General features: G+C 37.8%; 1 protein-coding gene across 4 annotated transcripts; it reads right to left on the reverse strand.

Annotated features, from left to right (window-relative positions):
- Positions 1–2151: 2151 nt before the first annotated feature.
- Positions 2152–21152, reverse strand: yod1 (YOD1 deubiquitinase). 4 transcript variants are annotated; one of them, XM_078242218.1, is made up of 4 exons: positions 21116–21152; positions 14269–14372; positions 13410–13623; positions 2152–9633 (listed from the first exon to the last, which is right to left on the reverse strand). In XM_078242218.1, the coding sequence occupies exons 2-4, from the start codon at positions 14272–14274 to the stop codon at positions 8930–8932; spliced, it is 924 nt and encodes a 307-aa protein (XP_078098344.1). In that variant the 5' UTR covers positions 14275–14372; positions 21116–21152; the 3' UTR covers positions 2152–8929. The 4 variants fall into 4 exon arrangements, with proteins under 4 accessions (XP_078098344.1, XP_078098345.1, XP_078098346.1 ...); XM_078242219.1 differs by lacking the exon at positions 14269–14372 and having other exon boundaries at positions 21116–21148; XM_078242220.1 differs by lacking the exons at positions 14269–14372; positions 21116–21152 and adding an exon at positions 21060–21111.
- Positions 21153–21369: the final 217 nt, after the last annotated feature.

Genomic DNA, 21369 nt, shown 5'->3' on the forward strand with positions numbered 1-21369 from the left:
TTATCTTTCAATAAGATCACTTCTCAAAGTGCAGAATTAGAAAAGTTGAGCCTCAAATAAAATGGCAAATAGTTTTATTGTGCAAGCTAGTGTGTAGCAAAAACATGCAGTGAGCATGACTCTAGTGAATTTGTTTTTATACACCTAGCCCTTATGACCCACCCAAATCAATGGAATCCAAACCAGTTTTATAGCTCAAGTCACTCCTGCAGATTAAATAGTTCTCAGAGAGTTCTATCTCTCTCATGCTTCAGAGTTTGCAAGGTTTTCCCCCCCAGATTACTTAATTACTCAGGATAACATGTTAAAATACAGTTTGAGTGCTTTCTTTACTATAGATGAATAAACATTAGCTCTGGCGTTCTTATTTAGAGTTCTCACTGTCACTCCCTGTCTTGCTAAGTTTGCGTAATATCTAACAAACCCTGTCAATGTTTAATTGAACCAAAATTCCTTATATTCTGTAAATGAAAATGCCCTTGTGTCAAGCAAGTCTGTTCGGAGTCACAGGTAAGGCAAGGCACCTTCAAACAAAACACTCAGGATGGTGGCTATTCTTTCCAGATTCAACTCATTGCAACGAGTACCAAACATAAATGCTTGTTGCAGAAGTTTCTTAGGCACATTAAATTCTGATTTAGCTGTAATCCTCTCCCCCTTCCTGACAGCTCTTGCTCAGCATTATTCAGATTAAATTGGATTTGGAGAACTATTTGAATGTCCATTATGTCCCCATTCTGGGTTGAGAAGCAAAAAAAAGAATGGATTATATTGGTAACCGGTCCTAAAAAATTAGAGCTTTTTAACAATGCCAGGGACATGGTAAACAACAATGGCAGCAGCTATGAAACTTTTCCCCACTTCTGTATATTTGATTTTTAAATCAAAAAGCATCATGAGATAGTAATTAGAATAGTGTATTTTTGCCAGGTATTTTATAGGTTACACTACTAGTAACATTAGACTGGCTATTTATACCAACTCCTGTTTGGACTTAGTTTGCTGCAGTGAGATTGAGGGTTAATGGCAGCCTGGACTTGCATCAAATTGCCAACCATCAACTTTGTAAGATGACCGTTGACTTTACAACCTATTGGTCAGCTTGTCGGTGTTTTGAGACAGAATATATGTCTCAATGTGATTTCTCATTAAAGTTAACTAGAAAGGCAAGCAGTGGATTATAACGAGAAACATGCTGTCTATAAAGTTTTTTAAAAATCTTAAGCTAATTCACATGAAAGTTAAAATCCAGTACTCGTTGAAATAAGATTGACTGAATGGCAGATGCTCTTTAGTGATAAAGACAGAGCTGGAGTGGTAAAATTAACTGGTTTACTGAATATGTCACAGAAAATCTATCAAATTTGTGCAATGAATAATGAGGGTACCGTAGAAGCAGCCAGACTCAGAGCAGCAAATGAAATGGTGCGAAAGACAACGGAACACGATGATAGAGAGGGAATAGTGAACAAGGCCAGATTTGACATTTACCAGTTAATGCTTTGAGCTTACTGCAAAACATGCTGCTGCTAATGGAGATTTGTATTAATGGGAATAATTAAGGTAGAGTTCAGGAAGCTGATGAGAAAGGCATTGGAAAAGTTGATTCTTGATGTAACATTTTTTCTACAGCTTGGGGTTTAATGCAGTTAAAGTTTTTTTTGGTGATGACTGCAAGGATCATAAATTAGACTAATTTGGTAATCTCAGCCTGGTTCATATGTTGCCCAGCAAAGTAACTGAAGAGACACTTTATTGCTACCATATAATGCAGAAGGAAAGGTAATCTGGATGACCCAGAGATTTCAGTCATGGTATCACTTGAAGAAATATTTCTACTTGTTCACTTGGCATTTATTAACTCTAGGCTAATATATATACATTTGTTCAAAGTTGAAAATCACAGGATTATCAGTGATGTATGAATATAATTATGTATTAATACAAAAGGATGTTTTGCTATTTGCTTGGCAATTCTAGTCATGCAGGAGGGGTTTATTGGTTCGAATGGCATTTTTCCTGCTAAACTATCAATCGTACAAATTATCTGTGTTATCAGAGGGCTCTCTGATGAAAGTGAAACAAAAAGCTAAATTCCCACAGACGGGCTGAAGGATACAAGAAGATAAAAAAAAACAATCAGTTCATGTAACATTGTATTCAATTTATTTCTGAAAAGTATAAATTACAAATGACCTTATATTCAGCAATTGAGCAAAGATGGATACAATAAAATTCATGAGGTTTTCCTTTTGATCAATGGCATAAACACTGTACTCAAGTACTTGTAGCAGCAGTGAATTGTAAACAGCTTAATCTGATAATGCTGAAAAGTCATACTCTTAACAAATAATGAGGTCTATTTTAGCCAAAGTTACATTGCAATTTAAAAATCACAGTTAAAGCTAACTCTCCCATTTTCACCAAGTCACATTGCATAAATAACATGTTTATCATTGGACACTCAACAGCAAAAGAATATATATGTATTATGTACAATATATATATATACACACTAAAAGATAATGAAGCTCAATAACCCACAGATCGCTGAGTGGTTCTGAGAAGCACCAATCCGATACACACATTTCTCCTGAATTGGAAATGCATATGCAGATTTTTAGAAAGGTAATATTTATAAGTTACTTAATCTTTTTAATGCACACTAATGGATAATAAAGAGAAGACTTCAAATTTAAATGCAATGCCTATAGTTCCAAAAATGGATATAAAGTACACTATGAAGTGCAAACATGCCAGTTATGCATCTTTCATAAATCCTTTAGCATTATATATACTTCACAAGATGCAAGTGGTACATTTGTATCTACTCTTCACCCTTACCTATTTATCCCAATCCCATTTTATATTTACTTGTAACATCCATATCATTTGACTAGAAGATTATCCTAAACTGGTGATAAAATGCAGGAACTATTTCAATTTACAAGCTTTTTTTCTTATACACTCAAAAAGCAAGCCGCAGCAAGCACTATACTTTTAGTCAAATTAGTACTGAAAGACTATGCCTGGATTAATACTTTGGTTTCATAATTGTTGGGTTTGATGTCACCATTGAGGAAGAACAGCAGTCAACTTTAAATCCCCCCAAAAGGTGCAGCAGTTCTGACATAAAAGTAGTCATCTGAATTTTGTATTTAGTTATTTTTGGGTCTGTAAAACAAATCAGGTTCATGATCTAGAAAACAAGATTGTTTTCTCAACAGCTAACTAGAAAAGCAGTGAATTTTAAGGTATGCAACATCCCATTTCATGACCAATGTACCTCAACTTGCAGGGGGATTATCCAAGAAGTGAATTTAATAGATAAATGTGGGTAAATTAAATAACATAGCTCAAGGCATTAGAGCTCATGAATTCCATACTATTTCCAAGAATATTTCTGGTTTTATTTTCCAATTTAACCAAAACAGCATTTTGGGGGTGGTGCATGGCTCTGTATTCATGTGCCATAACAGGTTAAGAATTGTTGAAGCTTCAATCTTTGACTAATTTATAGGAGCTCTGCACAGTAAACATTAATACTCCTGAATTCACTAATTCATGGGTGACACAGTGGTTAGCACTGCTGCCTCACAGCGCCAGAGACCCGGGTTCAATTCCCAGCTTGGGTCACTGTCTGTGTGGAATTTGCACATTCTCCCTGTGTGTGGGGGTTTATTCCGGGTGCTCTGGTTTCCTTCCACAGTCTGAAAGACGTGCTGGTTAGGTGCATTGACCTGAACAGGCGCCAAAGTGTGGCGACATGGGGAATTTCACAGTAACTTCATTGCAGTGTTAATGTAAGCCTTACTTGTGACTAATAAACAAACTTTACTTCTTTAAAAAATGAACAGACTTGTATACACACTTGATCTCAAGATTTGATTACTGTTTATCTTGAAAAAATTGATTTTTCTGATGTTAATGCCATTCAATAGCAAAACACAATACATAAATGGTTTTATGGAAAAATGTTTCTGTAAACAGCTGTTTAAAGTAGTCTTTGAATAAAATGATGTTATAAATTATATAAAAACTTAAATAGAAGTACAGTTATATAAATAATTTGCTTTGACCATTGGCTATGAAAACAGTTAAATAACTTGTATTTTATGCTATGAATTAACCACATAATAGCTTTCCAAGGCTAGTATATCAAATCAACAGAATTGCAATCTTCCTTTTTTATGGTTGCGTCTTGAACTAACTTTGTTTTCCACCAACAACAACACTTTCCACTTATATAGTGTCTTTAACATATAAATATTGAGGCACTTCACAGCAAGGGAAACAAATGCTCAGCCAGGAAAAGATCAAGGTGACCAAAAAGCTTGGCCAGAAAGGTGAATGTCGATTAGATGGGGGATTTAAGATGGGAATTCCAGAGAATAAGAACCAAATTTTTAAACACCATACCTTTTAGTTAAAAATAAAGAAGATTGTCCCTAACGGTGTTATCAGATTATCTGGTAACATTTAGGCAAACATGGCTTCCTGCCATTTTCTTTGTTTTGCTACAAAAGTAGCATTTATCCATTTAAGCATCATATTATTCAAATATTGGAACCTGTAGCACCCAAATTGATCAAATCCCACCTCCTCCCACAAATAAAAAATAGAAAATCTGTTTAAAAATAATTGCTCAATTTAGGGCATTCTAATACAGCAGTAATCTATACCTGAATCTGAATAAACTTGAAGCCAAAATTAACCAACTTAAGCAACAAGTTTGATTCCGAATTCTCAAACCTGTATTATCAGTAAAATTTAATATCTAGAAGCACCAGACAGTGAAGATCACCCCGAAGGCAGGTAATTACATTGATACAAAAAAAATCAAAGCTCCTGTATTACAGGACAGTGGGATCAATAGCTGATGGACGTTACCAGTCGACAAACACATTTGTTCAACTATGCAATTAGTGTACACACTGTACTTCAAATACTAATGGACTTGTTGGGAGGTTTATAAATGATAAGCATATGACAGTGTGCAGAAACAAGTATTGAAAATGTTAACCTGTGTCAGATACACTGGTGGATTTAAGTTAATTTCAAGCCCCATTTTGTGTTGTTCATGATTTAATGGTCATTTCTTTCAACAAATACAAGTTGTGTCAAATAACTTAATTTACAAGTATATCGCATGATAAAATTGCAATTTTTAAACTGAAGTTAATTTGCACTATTGTAAATGGAATAAACCTAATTATCAATGTAAAAAGCCTCCAGTGTACTGACTTTACGCTTGCTTCATTTTTGACCGTTAGTTGTAACATTTTAAGAATTTTAAAAGGTCAGAATTATCTTCTCCTCCCTATATATTCTGACCCGAGTAAAATGACAAGTACTGTTTTATACAGGTCACATCTGCATTGTAACAAGGATAGTTGACAAAGTTATTTTGTACTCATGCAAAGATCATGTTAAATTTGGGTTATTCCAATTGGTGAACTAGATATGTTGTGTATGGCCTGTTCTTCCACAGTTATCAGCCAGTGCAAGCACTGACTTCAAACAAACTGCCTAAACACGAGTGTATATTTGCCAGTCATGAATTCCGTGCTTCACAGATGGGAACATTGGCAATTTTTAAAAATTGTATTTCAGAAGAATTTTCATTTTCACAAAACTGAAGTTGAGTAGTGTGAACTTTAAGCCTAGGAGCCAATGGCATAGTGGTATTGTCATTGGACTAGTAATCCAGTGACGCAGCATAATATTCTGGAGGACCTAGGTCTACAGACTATCTTAAAAAGCACAGACATTTTCCATTTGCTCCAAGCTCATTCGCAATTTAATTAAAAAGGCACTATGTTAGTTTGGTTGCTGTTAAGAGTTTTGGGGCATCATGTAGATGTTAACAGGGGATGAGGCAAAACTAGTTTTTGATCACATTTTTAGCGCATTTTGGTGCTACCAAATTAATATTCATAAATTGAACAAATTTCAGCCATTTAAGTTGACTAATGTTTAATTGAATATTATTGTACATAACTGAAAACTGATTAATCCCAGGTAGCTGCCTGACAAAAATTAAATTACTTAAATAACAAATTATTCCAAATCCCACATAGGGTTTCTATGATTCTATGAACCCATTCTAATTTTGCATTAAGCCAAAGTGCCACAAAATGATTGATGGCACTCTTAAAATTTGACTTTGACTTCTACATGTTCAGGCTGCCACTTGGAGGCTCTGAGCAGTACTACAGCGGTTCGCAAGATGTGCAGTGGAAGGAATCTTGTGCACATTTAAGTTACAGCAGAAATGTTAACGATTCAATAATTTACTAATCAGTTTTTCTCAATCCTCATTTTTTACATCTTTCAAAATTCTCATTCCAGGTTTGAAAAAAATGTAGTTATGAGGAAAGCCTCAAGCTACTGTAATTGTTTTCACTAGCAGAGAAAAGGGTGAAAGAAAAGATTTAATAAGGCAAACAGAAAATCTGGCTCCTCTGTTTCGGAAGTCAGTGATGAAGGTTCATCAATTAATACCCGAGGATGTCTGCAGAAAATTCATTACTTGGTTGACTGAGCACGGAGTTTAACCATGTAAAATAAGGGACCGACAATTCTATCTTTAAGCAAAAAATGAGATACGGTGGTATGATTAGTTTTAGATTGATCAGCAGTGAAAAACAGCTTTGCTAACTTGTAATGTGAGACAGAGAAAGCAGCACACTTTTCTGAGATACAGCCCAATAGGTGTTTGATTTTGCAGATAAGGCACATTGTTACATCAGTGAAGAGAGCATTATTCTGTATTCAAGGATGTTATTTTTGAACTACGAGTGCTTGATGATGAAAATGCTCGATATGGCAGTTATCCACTTCCTAGCATGAACTGCATTCATTTTGCTGAGTTTACAAATCATCATAACCACATTTGACACGTTGATGCATTTCCATTGCAATTTTGTAACATGGCCACATTTTACTTAGATAGCAGTACAAAAATGCTAAATTATTTCCTTCTGCTCTAGAGGAAAATCAAATATCTTGCAGACCCTGTAATAAGTCAGTACAACAAGAACAGCTAACTGCAGTCCTCCATATGCTGACAATAGCATAGGACAATGGATAAAAGCAACATTTGCTAACTGACCAGTCACATCTGCTTTGTTATTTGCAGTTGACGTGACATAAATTACTAAACACTAAATTCTAAATCAAGTTTCAGAATATGGCTCAAAATTGGACAGATAAGGCAGAATTGTAATATCAGAAAGCAGTTCTGATGAAAAGTCATTGACCTGAATCATAACTCCATTTCTCTCTCTATAGATGCTGTCTGACCTGGAGTATTTCCAGCATTTTGATTTTATTTCATAAATTTTAATTTTACTATACTAAAGTTTCATCTTGCATATGTCATTAAAAATATTTAAAAACAAATCCACCCATAAGCATTTAAATGGAACATCTCTTTCAGGTGCATGTATATTAAGTAAAGAAATCATAGTTGTGATGTAAAAAGTTTAGTCCTATATTAAATAGAACAATTTCATTACTTTGAGTAAATGTAAATTAAAAATTAGCTTTAGATAACTACATTTTTTGTCTATGTTTGGGAATGACCAATACACTGTGATTCTTTCACAGTTTCAATGAAACACGAGCTACTTTTCCTCACTAATCTTTTAAGATAGAGACGAAAGCCGGCAATCCACAGGATACACAAAATTTGGCTGAAGTGTGAATCAGATTATACACTAAAAAGTTTTAATACTTTTATACACATGGAGCTGTCAAGTAATTCTATGCACAAGAGGCACCATTGCTTGTTGAAACTTAATTATTAAAAGTTTGAGGCTTCTGAACCAGGACATCTACAGATCTGCTTTTTGTCATGCCTTTAGTTTAATTTTGAAAATTAGTACTTGTGTTTCATGTGGGGGAAAAATAGGAATCTCATTGCCCATGTGCAAACTTCACACTGGAAGATAATTGAAAGATTGTTTCCTTGGAGATGCAGCTTTTTTAAAAAAAAAACTACCCGTGGACTGATTCTATTTTCATCAAGTGTCTGTCTGATCAGTAGACAGTTTACTTCTTTGCAATCATAATTGGAATTGGTTTTGTTTTAACCTGAATGTAGCAGGCTGACAAGTGTACTATCTGTTGTGGTGAGCATCCCATGAGGTCTCAGTTGCCTTACATTGTAGTTAAGCCGACAGCTATTTGTCCTGTGAGACACTATCCTATTGCACATTGTGTAGGTTTCCGTTCAGAGGGGTCTCGGTCTCAGACTGCTCACGGAAGCTCCTTTTCTGCTAGCTGTCCAGGCAATCAGGAGAATGCTTGAAAAAACAGCAAAGACTCAAAGAATGGAAGAATGGATTATCTAGAAAGCTCCTGAACTTGTCACAAGTCAGGGTTAAGGTAGTTGTTTAAGGATGCACGTGTGATTTCCATGAGCTGATCATAAAACGGTTGTTAAAATACAAAGGCGTCCTTTGGAGCTACTTAAAATTTTAAGAATCCTCAAATTAATATTCATAATTTATAGGCTTGTCATTTTTTCTAGCATTATTCTGCAATAAAGACTTTCAAAATATGAATCTTACGCATGCACTTAACTAGAGAGAAAGAAAACAACTCTAATTTAAGAGAAACCATTGATGCTTTACATATTCGTATCCAGGCATACAAGACACTTAAGTGTGTCTTCCATCTCTATTAAAACAAATATTTTGTTAAATATAATAAACTAGAATGAGTGAAGGTCTAATGCAATTCCTACCATGCAAACAGGAATTTAAGAATGAGGGCCAGTTTTTGAAACAACCAACAATTTGATCAGCTCATGGTTTAATCATCCCAGGGTAAGACAAACACTCCCTAATATTCCATTTTGTTCTGGAGATTAATTATCCCTCTACATTCTAGGAACGTGAGGTGAATAACAGTATTCTGGCCATCATACCTCCCCGAAGTTGGTGTGTCCAGTCTCTTTAGCATGCTCCCTAGCCTCTAACTGACCCACCAGCCCCTTTTGGCAGATTACACATCGCAATGTGAATCTATTCAGATCAGTAAACTGTCGTTTCCTTCTAGCCTCATCTGCCAACTCTAGTGCTTGAGCAAGCACAACATCATCAGCTGTGGAGAAGATGGTTTGTGGGGGTGTTTCAGGATCTTCAAACTGTCGTTTTAATGGGTCATAATGGATCCCATCATAGAGCAGGAGAACGCGTTTCAAATAGCCTACATCTTCTCCAAACCGGTCTACTCGGACAGTTTGTGTGTCCACTACACAGATCTCACACTGGTAAAACTTGGATAGAATAGAGATTTCAATGGCTCCTCCCCATGTGTCATTCTGTTGAATCCAGTTGCAGTAATCCCAATTGCTTTTTCCTAGTACGGCTTCTGTGTATGAATCAGGATCACTTGCCACAATCTGCGCTATCAGATTTCGCATTTCTGGAGCACAGGTTGGCTCACAAACACCACCTTCTACCACGTAGTGGATGCTTGTGAATAGACACGAATTATCTGCAGGGACAACATGTCGGGTCAGCTGTGGAAAAGTATCCTTATCTGAACTTTTAGCACCAAAATTTGACACAGAGGCATTGACCTTCAATGTATCCCTTTCCTCTTCCACAATCAAAGTATCACCTGCAGAAAAATATAATGATACGTTTAATGCAAGCTTACCTCTGTGCTGGGTTCAAAATTGACCAACATCAAATAATTAAAGGTAATGCAGCCATTTACATTAAACTAGAAAATACACATCTGTGCAGAAATAATAAATTTTATAAGAGGAACCCTTTATAAATAAAAATTGGCATCTACAAGAAAATCTTCAAAATAGTCATGCATACTATTGTAAACGTAGCTATCCACAATTGACTTGTGATGGTTTGTGTGGATTGGCATCAAGCAGATTATGCAAAATACTGCAGTGACTATTTAGACACTCAGAAATCTTTGCAAAGAATTGAAGAAACTTATAATTAGAATCATAGAATCTATAGTGCAGGAGGGGGGCATTTGGCTCATTGAGCCTGCACGGACAATAATCCTACCCAGGTCCCATCCCCATAACCCCACATATTTACAGTCCTAATCCCCCTGACACTAAGGGGCAATTTATCATGGCCAGTCAACCTAACCCGCACATCTCTGGACTGTGGGAGGAAACCGGAGCACCCAGAGGGAACCCATGCAGACACAGGGAGAATGTGCAAACTCCACATGGACAGTCACCCAAGGCTGGAATTGAACCTGGGTCCCTGGCGCTGAGAGGAAGCAGTGCTAACCACTGACCCACCCAATTTATATTGCTCTTTTCATGACTAAAGCACTTTCTGGCCAAGCAATTATTTTTGAAGTATAGTTACAGTTGCCATGTAGGAAATTGGGATATTAAACGGGGACATGTGAATCATGTTAATCTTACTTCATATGTATTTGTGCACTTCCTGTTCACCATGCTTTAAGTGTCACACACTCCTCAAATGTTTATATGACATTTAATAACACAAAGGAACAAAATCAGCCATTTCCAAAGTGCAGGAAGTTTCTCCAGGGACAGAAGATATTGAAGTCATGATCCCTGCACACTCATCTTGATTGAACCTGTCATTAAAAAATTCTGCAGACTGAATTGTGCAAACTCACCCACACTTTGATGTTAATTAAACTTTTGCAAGTCTTGAAGGGACATGTTTTACATTGTTCTTAGATGTCCTTATAAACAGCACATCTCAGTCTTTTGGCATGCATTGCAATAAATATGTCTACATGTACAGAATGTAGCCACACAATCTTTTCACAACCTATCATCCCCCTATTGCACCATTCTATCAAAATAATAACCATGACATTTTCTCAGCAACTTCACCTTCAGCCTCTGCAGCCACCCCAAAAAACAATTTAAAAGAGGGGAATACTATGAGACATCTCATCTTTAAACTCTATTTACACCCATGACTCTGGTTGCCTAATCCCAGCCACCAGAGCTTGCCCTGTCCCTTGCCCAATTCCTCCAAGCCTGGGGCTGAGCCTGCCTCCTGTATACATCTGCCAGGCAAACAAAGTTTTCAACCCAAGTAAACACACAAACAAAATAAATATTAATTTAAAAATCAGTAATCTAACAGCAGTCACTATTAAAGTTATTTGCACAAGTTTCTGTTGGTTAATATTGGAAAATTAAGAATTATTGCTTCGTCATGCACCATTTTCTTTCTCATTTGCAAATTAATGGACTTGAGGGTTTTTGGTTGTTGTTAACTTAACTTATTTTATTATTGTTAAACAGTGGTTAAGACTGGCCTGGTCCATACCAATGAGCAACCCTATAGGACATGTACTAATTATGAAAACATCCAATTAAATGTTTAGTTAGGCAGCTCTAATGCATCGAGGTTTAATTTTTGTGTTTGAAAATTACTGAATGATTGCCTCCAAAGGGTCAATGAACAAATGCACTGTTCAGAAGGATAATGATGTATACAAATCAGGAAGTCTCAGGTTTGAGCCCTGGTCTGTGCCGACTCTAACCTCAGTCAGAGTTGCTCTAAAATTGAACCTGGATCCCAGCTTTGACAACTTATCCATGATTTCCATCGCAGAGTTGCTGCTGGAAATGCAGTATGTGCATCAATTGAATTAGGCTCGCCCATTTTGCACTGTTCACTGCCTGGACTCTCAGCTAACAATGACTATCATCTTGGGACTGTTTCCACCTGGCAGAAGCACCTACAGAACTATACCCGAGCTCGAGTCAGTGTAGTTAGAAACGGGGCGCAAGAGAAAAAACTGTCCAGCTTTTACCACTTCACAAGTTTGTTGAAATTGTGGCGTGTATAAACATTTAATTTTGCAATGGTAATCATCAATAGCAATAATATACTCAGGCAAAAGTAATGAAAGTCACTACTTACTTAGTGGACAAGTGAATGAAATTTATCCTTTCATTGTGAAAATCATGCAACAGTAAGAATCAGGTACAGAAACATCCAAAATTCTGGAAGACATACAATTTTATGTCATGTTTTTGGATCAGTAATTAGCCAGGGGATTGCTGGTTGTGTTCTGTACCTGAAAAAAAAATTGCACTATGATAGAAAATTGCTCAAAAGAACAAAGCTACTTGGGCTCATCTAGAATTCAATGGAATTTGGTTTAACAGCAAGATATCAAAATAATAAATGAAAGCTTCCTTTTGTTTCTGGTGGTACCTCACCAAATATAACACTGGATTTCCCAAAGTAATGTAATGTTAGATAAATCACAGACTGCAAGGCATTGCAAGGATGGTTTAAAAATCAAACTCAAGACCTAAACTGCAGCAATTTGACAATGTCGTCTGACCTTGGTATTACTTATCTTTAGGACTAATTCCAGTCTTATTCTTTACAGCAGATACATATTTGCAATTTAGAGCCTTGTTAGATACTTTTTTTTCCAGCAATGACAGATGCAATTATAACCAATGGATAGCAACCTTCCCCAGTTGAACAATGATTTAAAATGGTGATAGTCTTTTCCCAGTGATTATATCTTTCATTTCAATTTTGTGATCTGACCTTTCTGCAGCATGGTATGACCAAAATAGACAAAAAAAAAATCTATTTTAATCATGGAAGGGCAAACCAATTTCTACTTACCCTACTCTGTATGGACAAGGCAGTTTCACAAGAAAAGACATGCAACATTAGATGAATCAAATGTGCTCTTCTTACCAAACTAGTACAATTATCCTTGTGGTCAAAGATTAATGAGCCATTTTGGTCTTGTGAGCAGCTTATAAAACTGCATCAGGCTGCAAATAGGAGGTTGTTGGCCATTTCAATCCACCCACATTTAAAACAGTTTACTGATGGGGAAATTATACATTGTGAGCAATGTAATCACAATACATAAGAACTGATTCCACCATAAAACAAGAAGCAAAGAAAGAAAATCGTGCATATTCTTTCCAAACAGGGCATGCCAATCTTATGTCTTTTGGAAATGAATTAGGACAATTCTTACTTTGAAGATAAGGCTTTATGAAAAGTCTCCTTGTTCCCGAATAATCTAGTGCAAATCCAGCTGATCAATATTTAATAAATCAAGCCTGTTTATATAGTTGCATGGTCTAAACAGCATAGAGACCACAATATATAAAGGGAGTGGGAGGAAATTAGAAACTGATTTCATAAAAATCATTCATAAAAATGGCCATAATTGGCTAGTGCTATTCAAAAGTCAAAAGCAACTAATTTCAGATTTTGGTTTCAGAGTCTTATAGTGAGTGTAGTTAACTTCTTTCAAATTATTCACAAACCACATCCCCTATCTTTGTTGATATTGTGGCTGTTGCAGGCATATGACTTGGGTGATTGAGCAGCAGTGATTTTTCATTCTTCCTTTGTACGCATTATCCATAATGCACTTACCAGATTTAATAGGACAATCTTTGAGGGGCATTTCTCCATTACGAAGATCGAGGCTAGATGGAGGAAATCCCACCATGATTTTCTGCAGTGCACATGGAATTCCAGTCAGTTCTTCCACTTTATCTTTCAATTCTTGAGCACAGGATTCTGAAGTCAGCCCTTGCATCAGGTGAGTTCCATTCTTTGCTTTACATCGTAGGCGTAGCATTGTATTCTAGAAATGACAATGTGAATGGTTGAGAATGTGCAATGAAGTATCCATCTTATAACATGCTTCAATACCTTCTACATGATGTGATCTTTCTTTTTATCATCTACACATTTACATTATCTGAATTAGACACTAGAAAATAATCTAGAAGGTTTGCTGAAAAAAGACATGCTGTCAACGCTTTTCATCTTACATTCATCAGCACCTTCTCCCATTCAGTTCCCTTTAAGATTTGGTATTCTTGTGAATCAGTCCTGATGTGTGCAAGATGAAAAGCTTCAAAAAGCTTTTTGTAGCACCAACCAAATAAACTAGAAGTTATTTAAACTACATCTCACTATGTATCAAATAATCCAAATTATCTTTTGGGTCCATGGTTAAAATTGAAATAATCCACTTGCCAGATTTTCTGATGATGAATATAAACAATCAAATTTTGCTTCTTTTTAGAGTCAGAGCTTTACAGCAAAGGAAGAGGCCTTTTGACTCATCGTGTCTGGGCTGGCCATCAAGCACTAATCTTTTTTAATCTCATTTTCCAGCACTTAGTCCATAGCCTTCTCCAATTTAAGCAAGAACTCAAATCACTGGAATCACAGCTATAAGCTGACATTTCCTCTGCACTAAATAATTATTTTAACAGCCTACCATCATGACCAGGGTGAGAAGGTGATCAAACGTTACTGGATCCAGAGGCCAACTAGTGCTTGGGTTATTCTTGTCCTCTCCTATTTCTGATTTGTATGTTGCCCCTTGGTGACAGGATCCAAAAGCACAGCATTAGTTTTCACATGCATATGTTAACAACACCCAGCTCTACCTCACCATCACCTCTACTGCTAAATTATCAGCCTGAATAAAATTGAAGTAAATGGAAATCAGGGATAATATGCTTCACTGGTTGGAGCCACACCTAGAATAATGGAAGAGGGTTGTGGTTTTTGAAGACCAACCATCTCAGCAGGACATCACTACAGGAGTTGGGCGGCACGGTAGCACAGTGGTTAGCACTGCTGCTTCACAGCTCCAGGGACCTGGGTTCGATTCCCGGCATGGGTCACTGTCTGTGTGGAGTTTGCACATTCTCCTCATGTCTGCGTGGGTTTCCTCCGGGTGCTCCGGTTTCCTCCCACAGTCCAAAGATGTGTGGGTTAGCTTGATTGGCCATGCTAAAAATTGCCCTTAGTGTCCTGAGATACGTAGGTTAGAGGGATTAGTAGGTAAAATATGTAGGGATATGGCGGTAGGGCCTGGGTGGGTTTGTGGTCGATGGGCCGAATGGCCTCTTTCTGTACCATAGGGTTTCTATGGAGTTCCTCAGGATCAGTGACCTTCGTCCAACTATCTTCAACTTCTTTAATAACTTTCCCCCCATCTTAAGGTCAGAACCTGGGATATTCGCTAATGATTGCATTGTGTTCAATTCCATTCACAGTTCCTCAGATAATGAAGCAAGCAGTTTGTGCCTGCTTGCAATATAATCTGGAAAATAATCAGTGGTAAGCAACATTTGTGCCACATCACTGTTAGACAATGATCATCCCAGTACTGAGGGGGGTGCTGCAATGTTGCAGGTGTCATCTGTGAAATGAGACATTACACCAAGGCCTATCTACCCTCAAGTGGATACAAACGATCCTATGGCATTATTTTGAAGAGCAGGGTCATTCTCCCATGTTCTGACCAATATCCATCTACATCACAAACACAGATTACCTTATGTTTGGGCCCATGTGATGCAAGTGACATGCAATTGAGGCTTGCCATTAAATTCAGCCAAGATTTTCTCCCAGACGGATTGGCCATTCACTGGCCCAGAAGATAAAATCAACCCCAAAGATAGAACAGTAACTTTCAAAAATAAGTTACAAAAGGCTCTGAGCGAGTAAAGCAGAAACCTTTATTTAAAAATACTCTAATAGGTACTTTGAAGTTCAACTCTTAAGAGGAAAAGGGCACAACAGTTGGCCTGATTATACTTTAAAGGGGAGTGATAGCTGTGTAGCAACTTCAATATTATCTGTTTTATTACAGCAAGTGACTAATAAAAATGCCAGAGTTATCCTGATATTCGTGTCTGCATGGGTTTCTTCCGGATGCTACAGTATCCTCCCACAGTCTAAAAGTCATGCTGATTAGGTGCATTGACCATGTTAAATTCTCCCTCAGCGTACCCGAACAAGCGCCAGAGCGTGGTGATGAGGGGATTTTCACAGCAACTTCATTGCAGTGTTACCCCACTTGTGACACTAATAAACTAAAAATTCATAAATGTTCATAAGGTGCAAAAACATAATACCAGAAATGAGGGTAAATGTGTTAAGAAAGGCTGAACACAGTTCCAGAGAAAAGAACTCGATTTGAAGTGAAAGTTCACCCAACAAACATCCAAGATCATGAAAACATTTGATAGGATAGATGTAATGAAGATGTTTTACTTGTGGGGGAGACTAATATTTTGGGCAACAAACATAAGGGAGTTGCCAATAAATCCAATAAGGAATGTTGGATAATTTCTTAGCATCAGTATTTACCGTAAAGAGGCCAGGATGCCAGAAATTCCATGGAAACTAATATTGAAATCAAGGAAAGAGACTCATCAAAACGAACATAAGCAAAATAACAGTCAAAAAGAAAATAATGGCACAAATTTTCGGGACCAGATAGTTTTCATTCAAGAATCTAAATGAGAACATTGGAAGATTATAGTTAAAGGAATCTGCAAAGCGCTCTCAATTCAGGAATAATTCCTTTAGATTGGAAAATTGCATATGTTGCACTGATATTCAAGAGAAGTGCAAGGGGAAAACCAGGGAATTATGGATCAGCTATCCTAACACAGTATCTCTGGAAATTACTAGGGTATTTTAAATAAAGATAGGGCATTGGCAATTGAATACCTTGAAAGTTTTTAGCTAACCAACAGGAGCCAACATGGATTTATAAATGGGAAGCCTGATGAACTTGATCAGATCTTCCGATGAAGTAGTGATAAGAGGAACGTTATTTATGTGCAGTTTCAGAAGCTATCTCCTAATCCCTCAAGAGAGGCTGCTGGCTAAAGTTGAAAGCCATGGAATTGAAATGATCAACTTGGCAAGGAATGGCAGGAGGCAGAGTAGGAACAATGGATGCCTACTTCTGACTGACAGGATATGACTCATGGTGATCCCGCAAGCATCTGTGTTGTGGCCTCAACTATTCAATGTATTTATTAATGATACAGGTGAAATAGAAATTTGCATATCCAAGTTTGTCAATGACGATAGGTGGCAGAGATTAAGTGAATGGATAAAACTATGGCAAATGGACTAGACAAACTAGAGTCCTACTCCCTGCAATTTAGTGGGTTAAAGGTTGATTTGATCAGCTTTTAAGATAGTGAGAACAGATAAAGCAATAGAGAAAAACTATTTGTGGTGGTTCAGGAGTTGTCTTTCAGAGTGAAATGAGACAACACTTATTCATTTAAAAGGTACAAGTTCAGTAACTGTCTTCCAGAAATGGTAGTTGATTGTAGCTCAATTATAAATTTTAAAATGAGGGGATAGATTTTTTAAAAAGGTGCTAAAGAATATGGGGCTAAGACAAGTATTTAGGATTTGGGTGGCACAGTGGTTAGCACTGGGTTCGATTCCTGGCTTGAGTCACTGTCTGTGTGGACCTTGCACATTCTCCGTGTCTGCGTGGGTTCCCTCCCACAGTCCAAAGATGTGCAGGTTAGGTGGAGTGGCTATGCTAAATTGCCCCTTAGCGCCAGGGGGACTAGCTGGGGTTGTGGGATGGGGCCTGGGTGGGATTGTGGTCGGTGCAGACTCGATGGGTCGAGTGGCTTCCTTCTCCACTGTGGGATTCTATGGTTACATTATTGATCAGTGATGGTCTCACTGAAATGGTAGAAAATGTTCAAGACCAAACCCTACTCCAAATTCAGGAGAAACTTCTATCTAAAAGAACTCAGAACTTGCTACGACAAGTAGTTGAAGAAAATCGCATAGTTTTGGAAGAAGCTAGATCAGCACCAGAGGGCGCAAGAAATGGAAGAATATGTTGAAAGAGAGAGGGAAGGGGCCAATGTGGAGCATAAATGCCAGCGTGATCAGACCTGTTTCTGTACTGTATATTGTATCTTTTTGTCAGTTGCCTGAAAACACTCCTTTACAAGTAGTAAGTACTGAAGTTGGATGTCTACTTCCCCATTTTGTTGTGTATTTTATAATTAATCATTTTATTAGATAGAGCAAGAATTACTTTTATAAACCCATGATGAAAGAACAGCAAGTTAAGTTTGAGAGTTGGCACTCCTACGGGGAGACCAAGGCATTGTGGTAATGTTACTGGATTAGTAATCCAGAAACTCTGGGGAATGCAGGTTAAAATCCTATGACGAAAGCTGGTGGAATTTAAATTCAATTTTAAGAAGAAAGCTAGTCAATTGAAACTATCAATTGTTGTAAAAATCCATCTGATTCACTTATATCTTTTAGGAAAGGAAATCTGCCGTCCTTGCTTGATCTGGTCTATGTGTGTTTCCAGATCCACAGCAAGATAGGCGACTCAAATGGCCTTGTAAGTCACTTAGTTCAAAGGCAAACTTGTCGAGTGACAAGCGCTGGCCTTGCCAGCAACACCCACATCCCATTAAAGATTAGAGGAAAAAAAAACATGGGCATCAAAAATTTTTTTAAAAAATAAGTAAAAAGAATAGCATAGAATCGCAAACATTTTCCTTCTCTTTAATAAATTAAATACTTAAGTGGGCCATTCTCATCATGCTCAAAACAAATAAACCATACATTAGACACTTGCGACTAATACTTAATTACAGGAGACTGAGAAAAACTAGACAAGGCGGCCAAGAAACAGGTCAGATGGAATGTGCCTCACCTATGTCAATTGATGGAAATAATGTAGAACAACCATTATTCCTTATCTTGTAGTCTGTGTCATTGTTCCAGGGGTCAAAATATTCTCCCTCCCCTCCCCCACCAAGGGCTCTCTGAAGATTTTGTTTTGTGAGGGCTTTTAAAAAAATTCTCATGAATATGATAATCCTCAATCCTGATTGTGGAAGGAGGACAGAAATGTTACCGGTTCGCCTCTAACACCTGCCCTCATATCCACAACATCACCCGGAAAGTAACAAGCAGAAAATACCCCAAGCTAAAAAAGGTTTATCATGAGTTGGGTGGAGTTGCTGTTTGGGAAAATGTTGACTCTACAGCAGAAACCTGTCCCAAACGTGAACATCCTTGAGCATATTTCATGCAAATACAAACCAGATCTGCTAATGAACCTATGATTACATTTTACAAGTGCTGCAATCCAGGATGTGCGCATCACTTAAGGGATTAAGTTTCTTGCACAGAATCCAAACAATTATGAATGCATGTCAACTAATGACGATAGAGCTGTACTATATTGAAATTGCTGGATTTGTAACTTCTTAAAAATTCATTTGTGGGACACAGGTATCACTGGTTGGCCAGCATTCATTGGGCATCCCTCGTTGTCCTTGAAAAGATGGCAGTAGTGAGCCGCTTTCTTGAATCGCTGCAGTCCATGTGCTGTGGGTTGACCCACAATGCCGAGGAGGCACTTATGGGGAAGCGATGGCCTAGTAGTTTATCGCTAGACTATTAATCCAGAAACTCAGCTAATGTTTTGGGAACCTGGGTTTGAATCCCACCACGACAGATGGTGGAATTTGAATTCAATAAAAAAGCTATCTGGAATTAAGAATCTACTAATGACCATGAAACTATTGTCGATTGTCAGAAAAACCCATCTGGTTCACTAATGTCCTTTAGTGAAGGAAATTTGCCATCCTTACCTGGTCTGGCCTACATGTGACTTGAGTCAAAGCAATGTGGTTGACTCTCAACTGCCTTCTGAAATGGCCAAGCAAGCCACTCAGTTGTATCAATCGCTACAAAGTCTCATCTAGTATATTTCGTTTCATTTTTTCTCACTAGAAAAGATTTAATCAAGCTGCAGTGGAATTTAGACATGGTTAATTACGTACAGGCTGTAATAGATGGTAGAAATTTATTGCCACTAACATTCGAAAATGCTTTCTGAATGTATATTAAGTGTCAAAAAACCCACTTTATCCCTATAACCCTCGATTCTTTTACTGATTAAAAATTTGTCTATCTCAACCTTGAACATACTTAACGACCCAGCCTCTACAATAAATAATTCCACAGATTCACGACTCTCAGAAATTCCTCATCTGTCTTAAATGGGCAATCCCTTACTCCGAGATTATGCCCTCTGGTCCTAGACTCTCCCACAAGGGGAAACAACCTCTCAGCATCTACCCTCAAGAATCCCGTATGTTTCAATATGGTCACATCTCATTCTTCTAAACTCCAGTCAGTACAGTCCCAACCTCTCCTTCGTAAGAAAATCCCTCCATATTCAGGATACAATACTTTTTAAAAGTACTTAATTTGCTATAAAATGCTTTAGGATATTCCCAGGTTGTAAAAGGCAATGTAAATTCAAATTCTCTCTTCAGCAACAGGAATTATTTAAACATTATTACAGTACTGTTACATAATTTATCTGCTTTATTCAACAAACATTAATGCTTGTAAGATCAACAGAGCTGCCCGGAAATCTGCTCCACCAGAGAAATTAAATTTGCTTCTCAACACATTTAAAATAATATTTTAAAAAATGAGCGGCAAATATTATGTAATCAAGCATAAATTTTAGTCAAGTTTCACAACATTGAGACAAACCCAGGTTGCACCTGGACCTTGAGAAGAGTCATTCATTCACTCATCTCAATTTAATCTCCTGTAAACGACTGTAGTGGATGCAGTGTATTGTCAAATGGTTGCAAATGTCGCTTCTCTTACACGCGAAACCTAAACGTTAGCGGGTTGCAGTCATGGTAGGCATAATTAAGCAACCACTATTCCAGTTTTGATCCCTGACAACATACTGCTACAATGGTTGTTCCTTTGTTCATTTCCAGTCTACCATATTAATCGTACGATTTTAAAAGGCACTAAAACTGTTATGCCCATTATAAATTAAAGCTCGCGCTAACTTTTCATTGGATCATCCCCCCCCCCCCAATTAATTATTTTTTGCCCCATCCATACATTTCGCCAAATTTCCATTCATGAACATAGCTGCTCACTACACACTTTTAAACAGAATTATTTTTCCCATAAAACCGTGACCAGCAGAATCGACCCTATCCTCCCCAGCGAAGTCCTACTGTTCATTGCCTCAATCCCCAGATAAGACTGCTTTTTTGCAAGTGAGATGCTCGGTCTCAATGGTAACCGGGCCTGGTGAATCACCAGCCCAACAACCCACCCAATTTTAATTAATTAACTACTCTTGACGGGGGTGGGGAAACCCGAGCAGGCTCAAATACCCCCCCAACAACCTCCCTTGACTAGGTTTCACACATTTACCGATGATAAAGGGCAACGACCGAAATTACGCTGCAAACAAGCTGGCAAACACTCACTCTCTCTCCCCGGACAGGTCTAGCGCCTCCTTGTCACTGCGCACGCGCCTGACATCACAAAGCCCGAAGCCTCTAGCACGTTGGTCGCCACCCCACCCCCACCCAGGTGGTATCATCCGGCCTCCCCCCTCTCTGTCCGAATGGTTTCAACCCCCACTTCTCTCTCTTTCTCACTATTTCAGACCCGCCCCCCTCTCACAAATGACCACGCCCCCTTCCCCCACGCGGGGTGCGGAGACGAGACGCGCCGACGT

Source organism: Mustelus asterias, chromosome 25 (genome assembly GCF_964213995.1).
Source record: "Mustelus asterias chromosome 25, sMusAst1.hap1.1, whole genome shotgun sequence".
Classification (NCBI taxonomy): domain Eukaryota; kingdom Metazoa; phylum Chordata; class Chondrichthyes; order Carcharhiniformes; family Triakidae; genus Mustelus; species Mustelus asterias.

Coding starts and splice junctions, on each gene's coding strand:
- yod1 (XM_078242218.1), bottom strand. Junction 9,634..13,409: donor AGATTGTCCTATTAAATCTG/GTAAGTGCATTA, acceptor ATTTTTCTGCAG/GTGATACTTTGATTGTGGAA.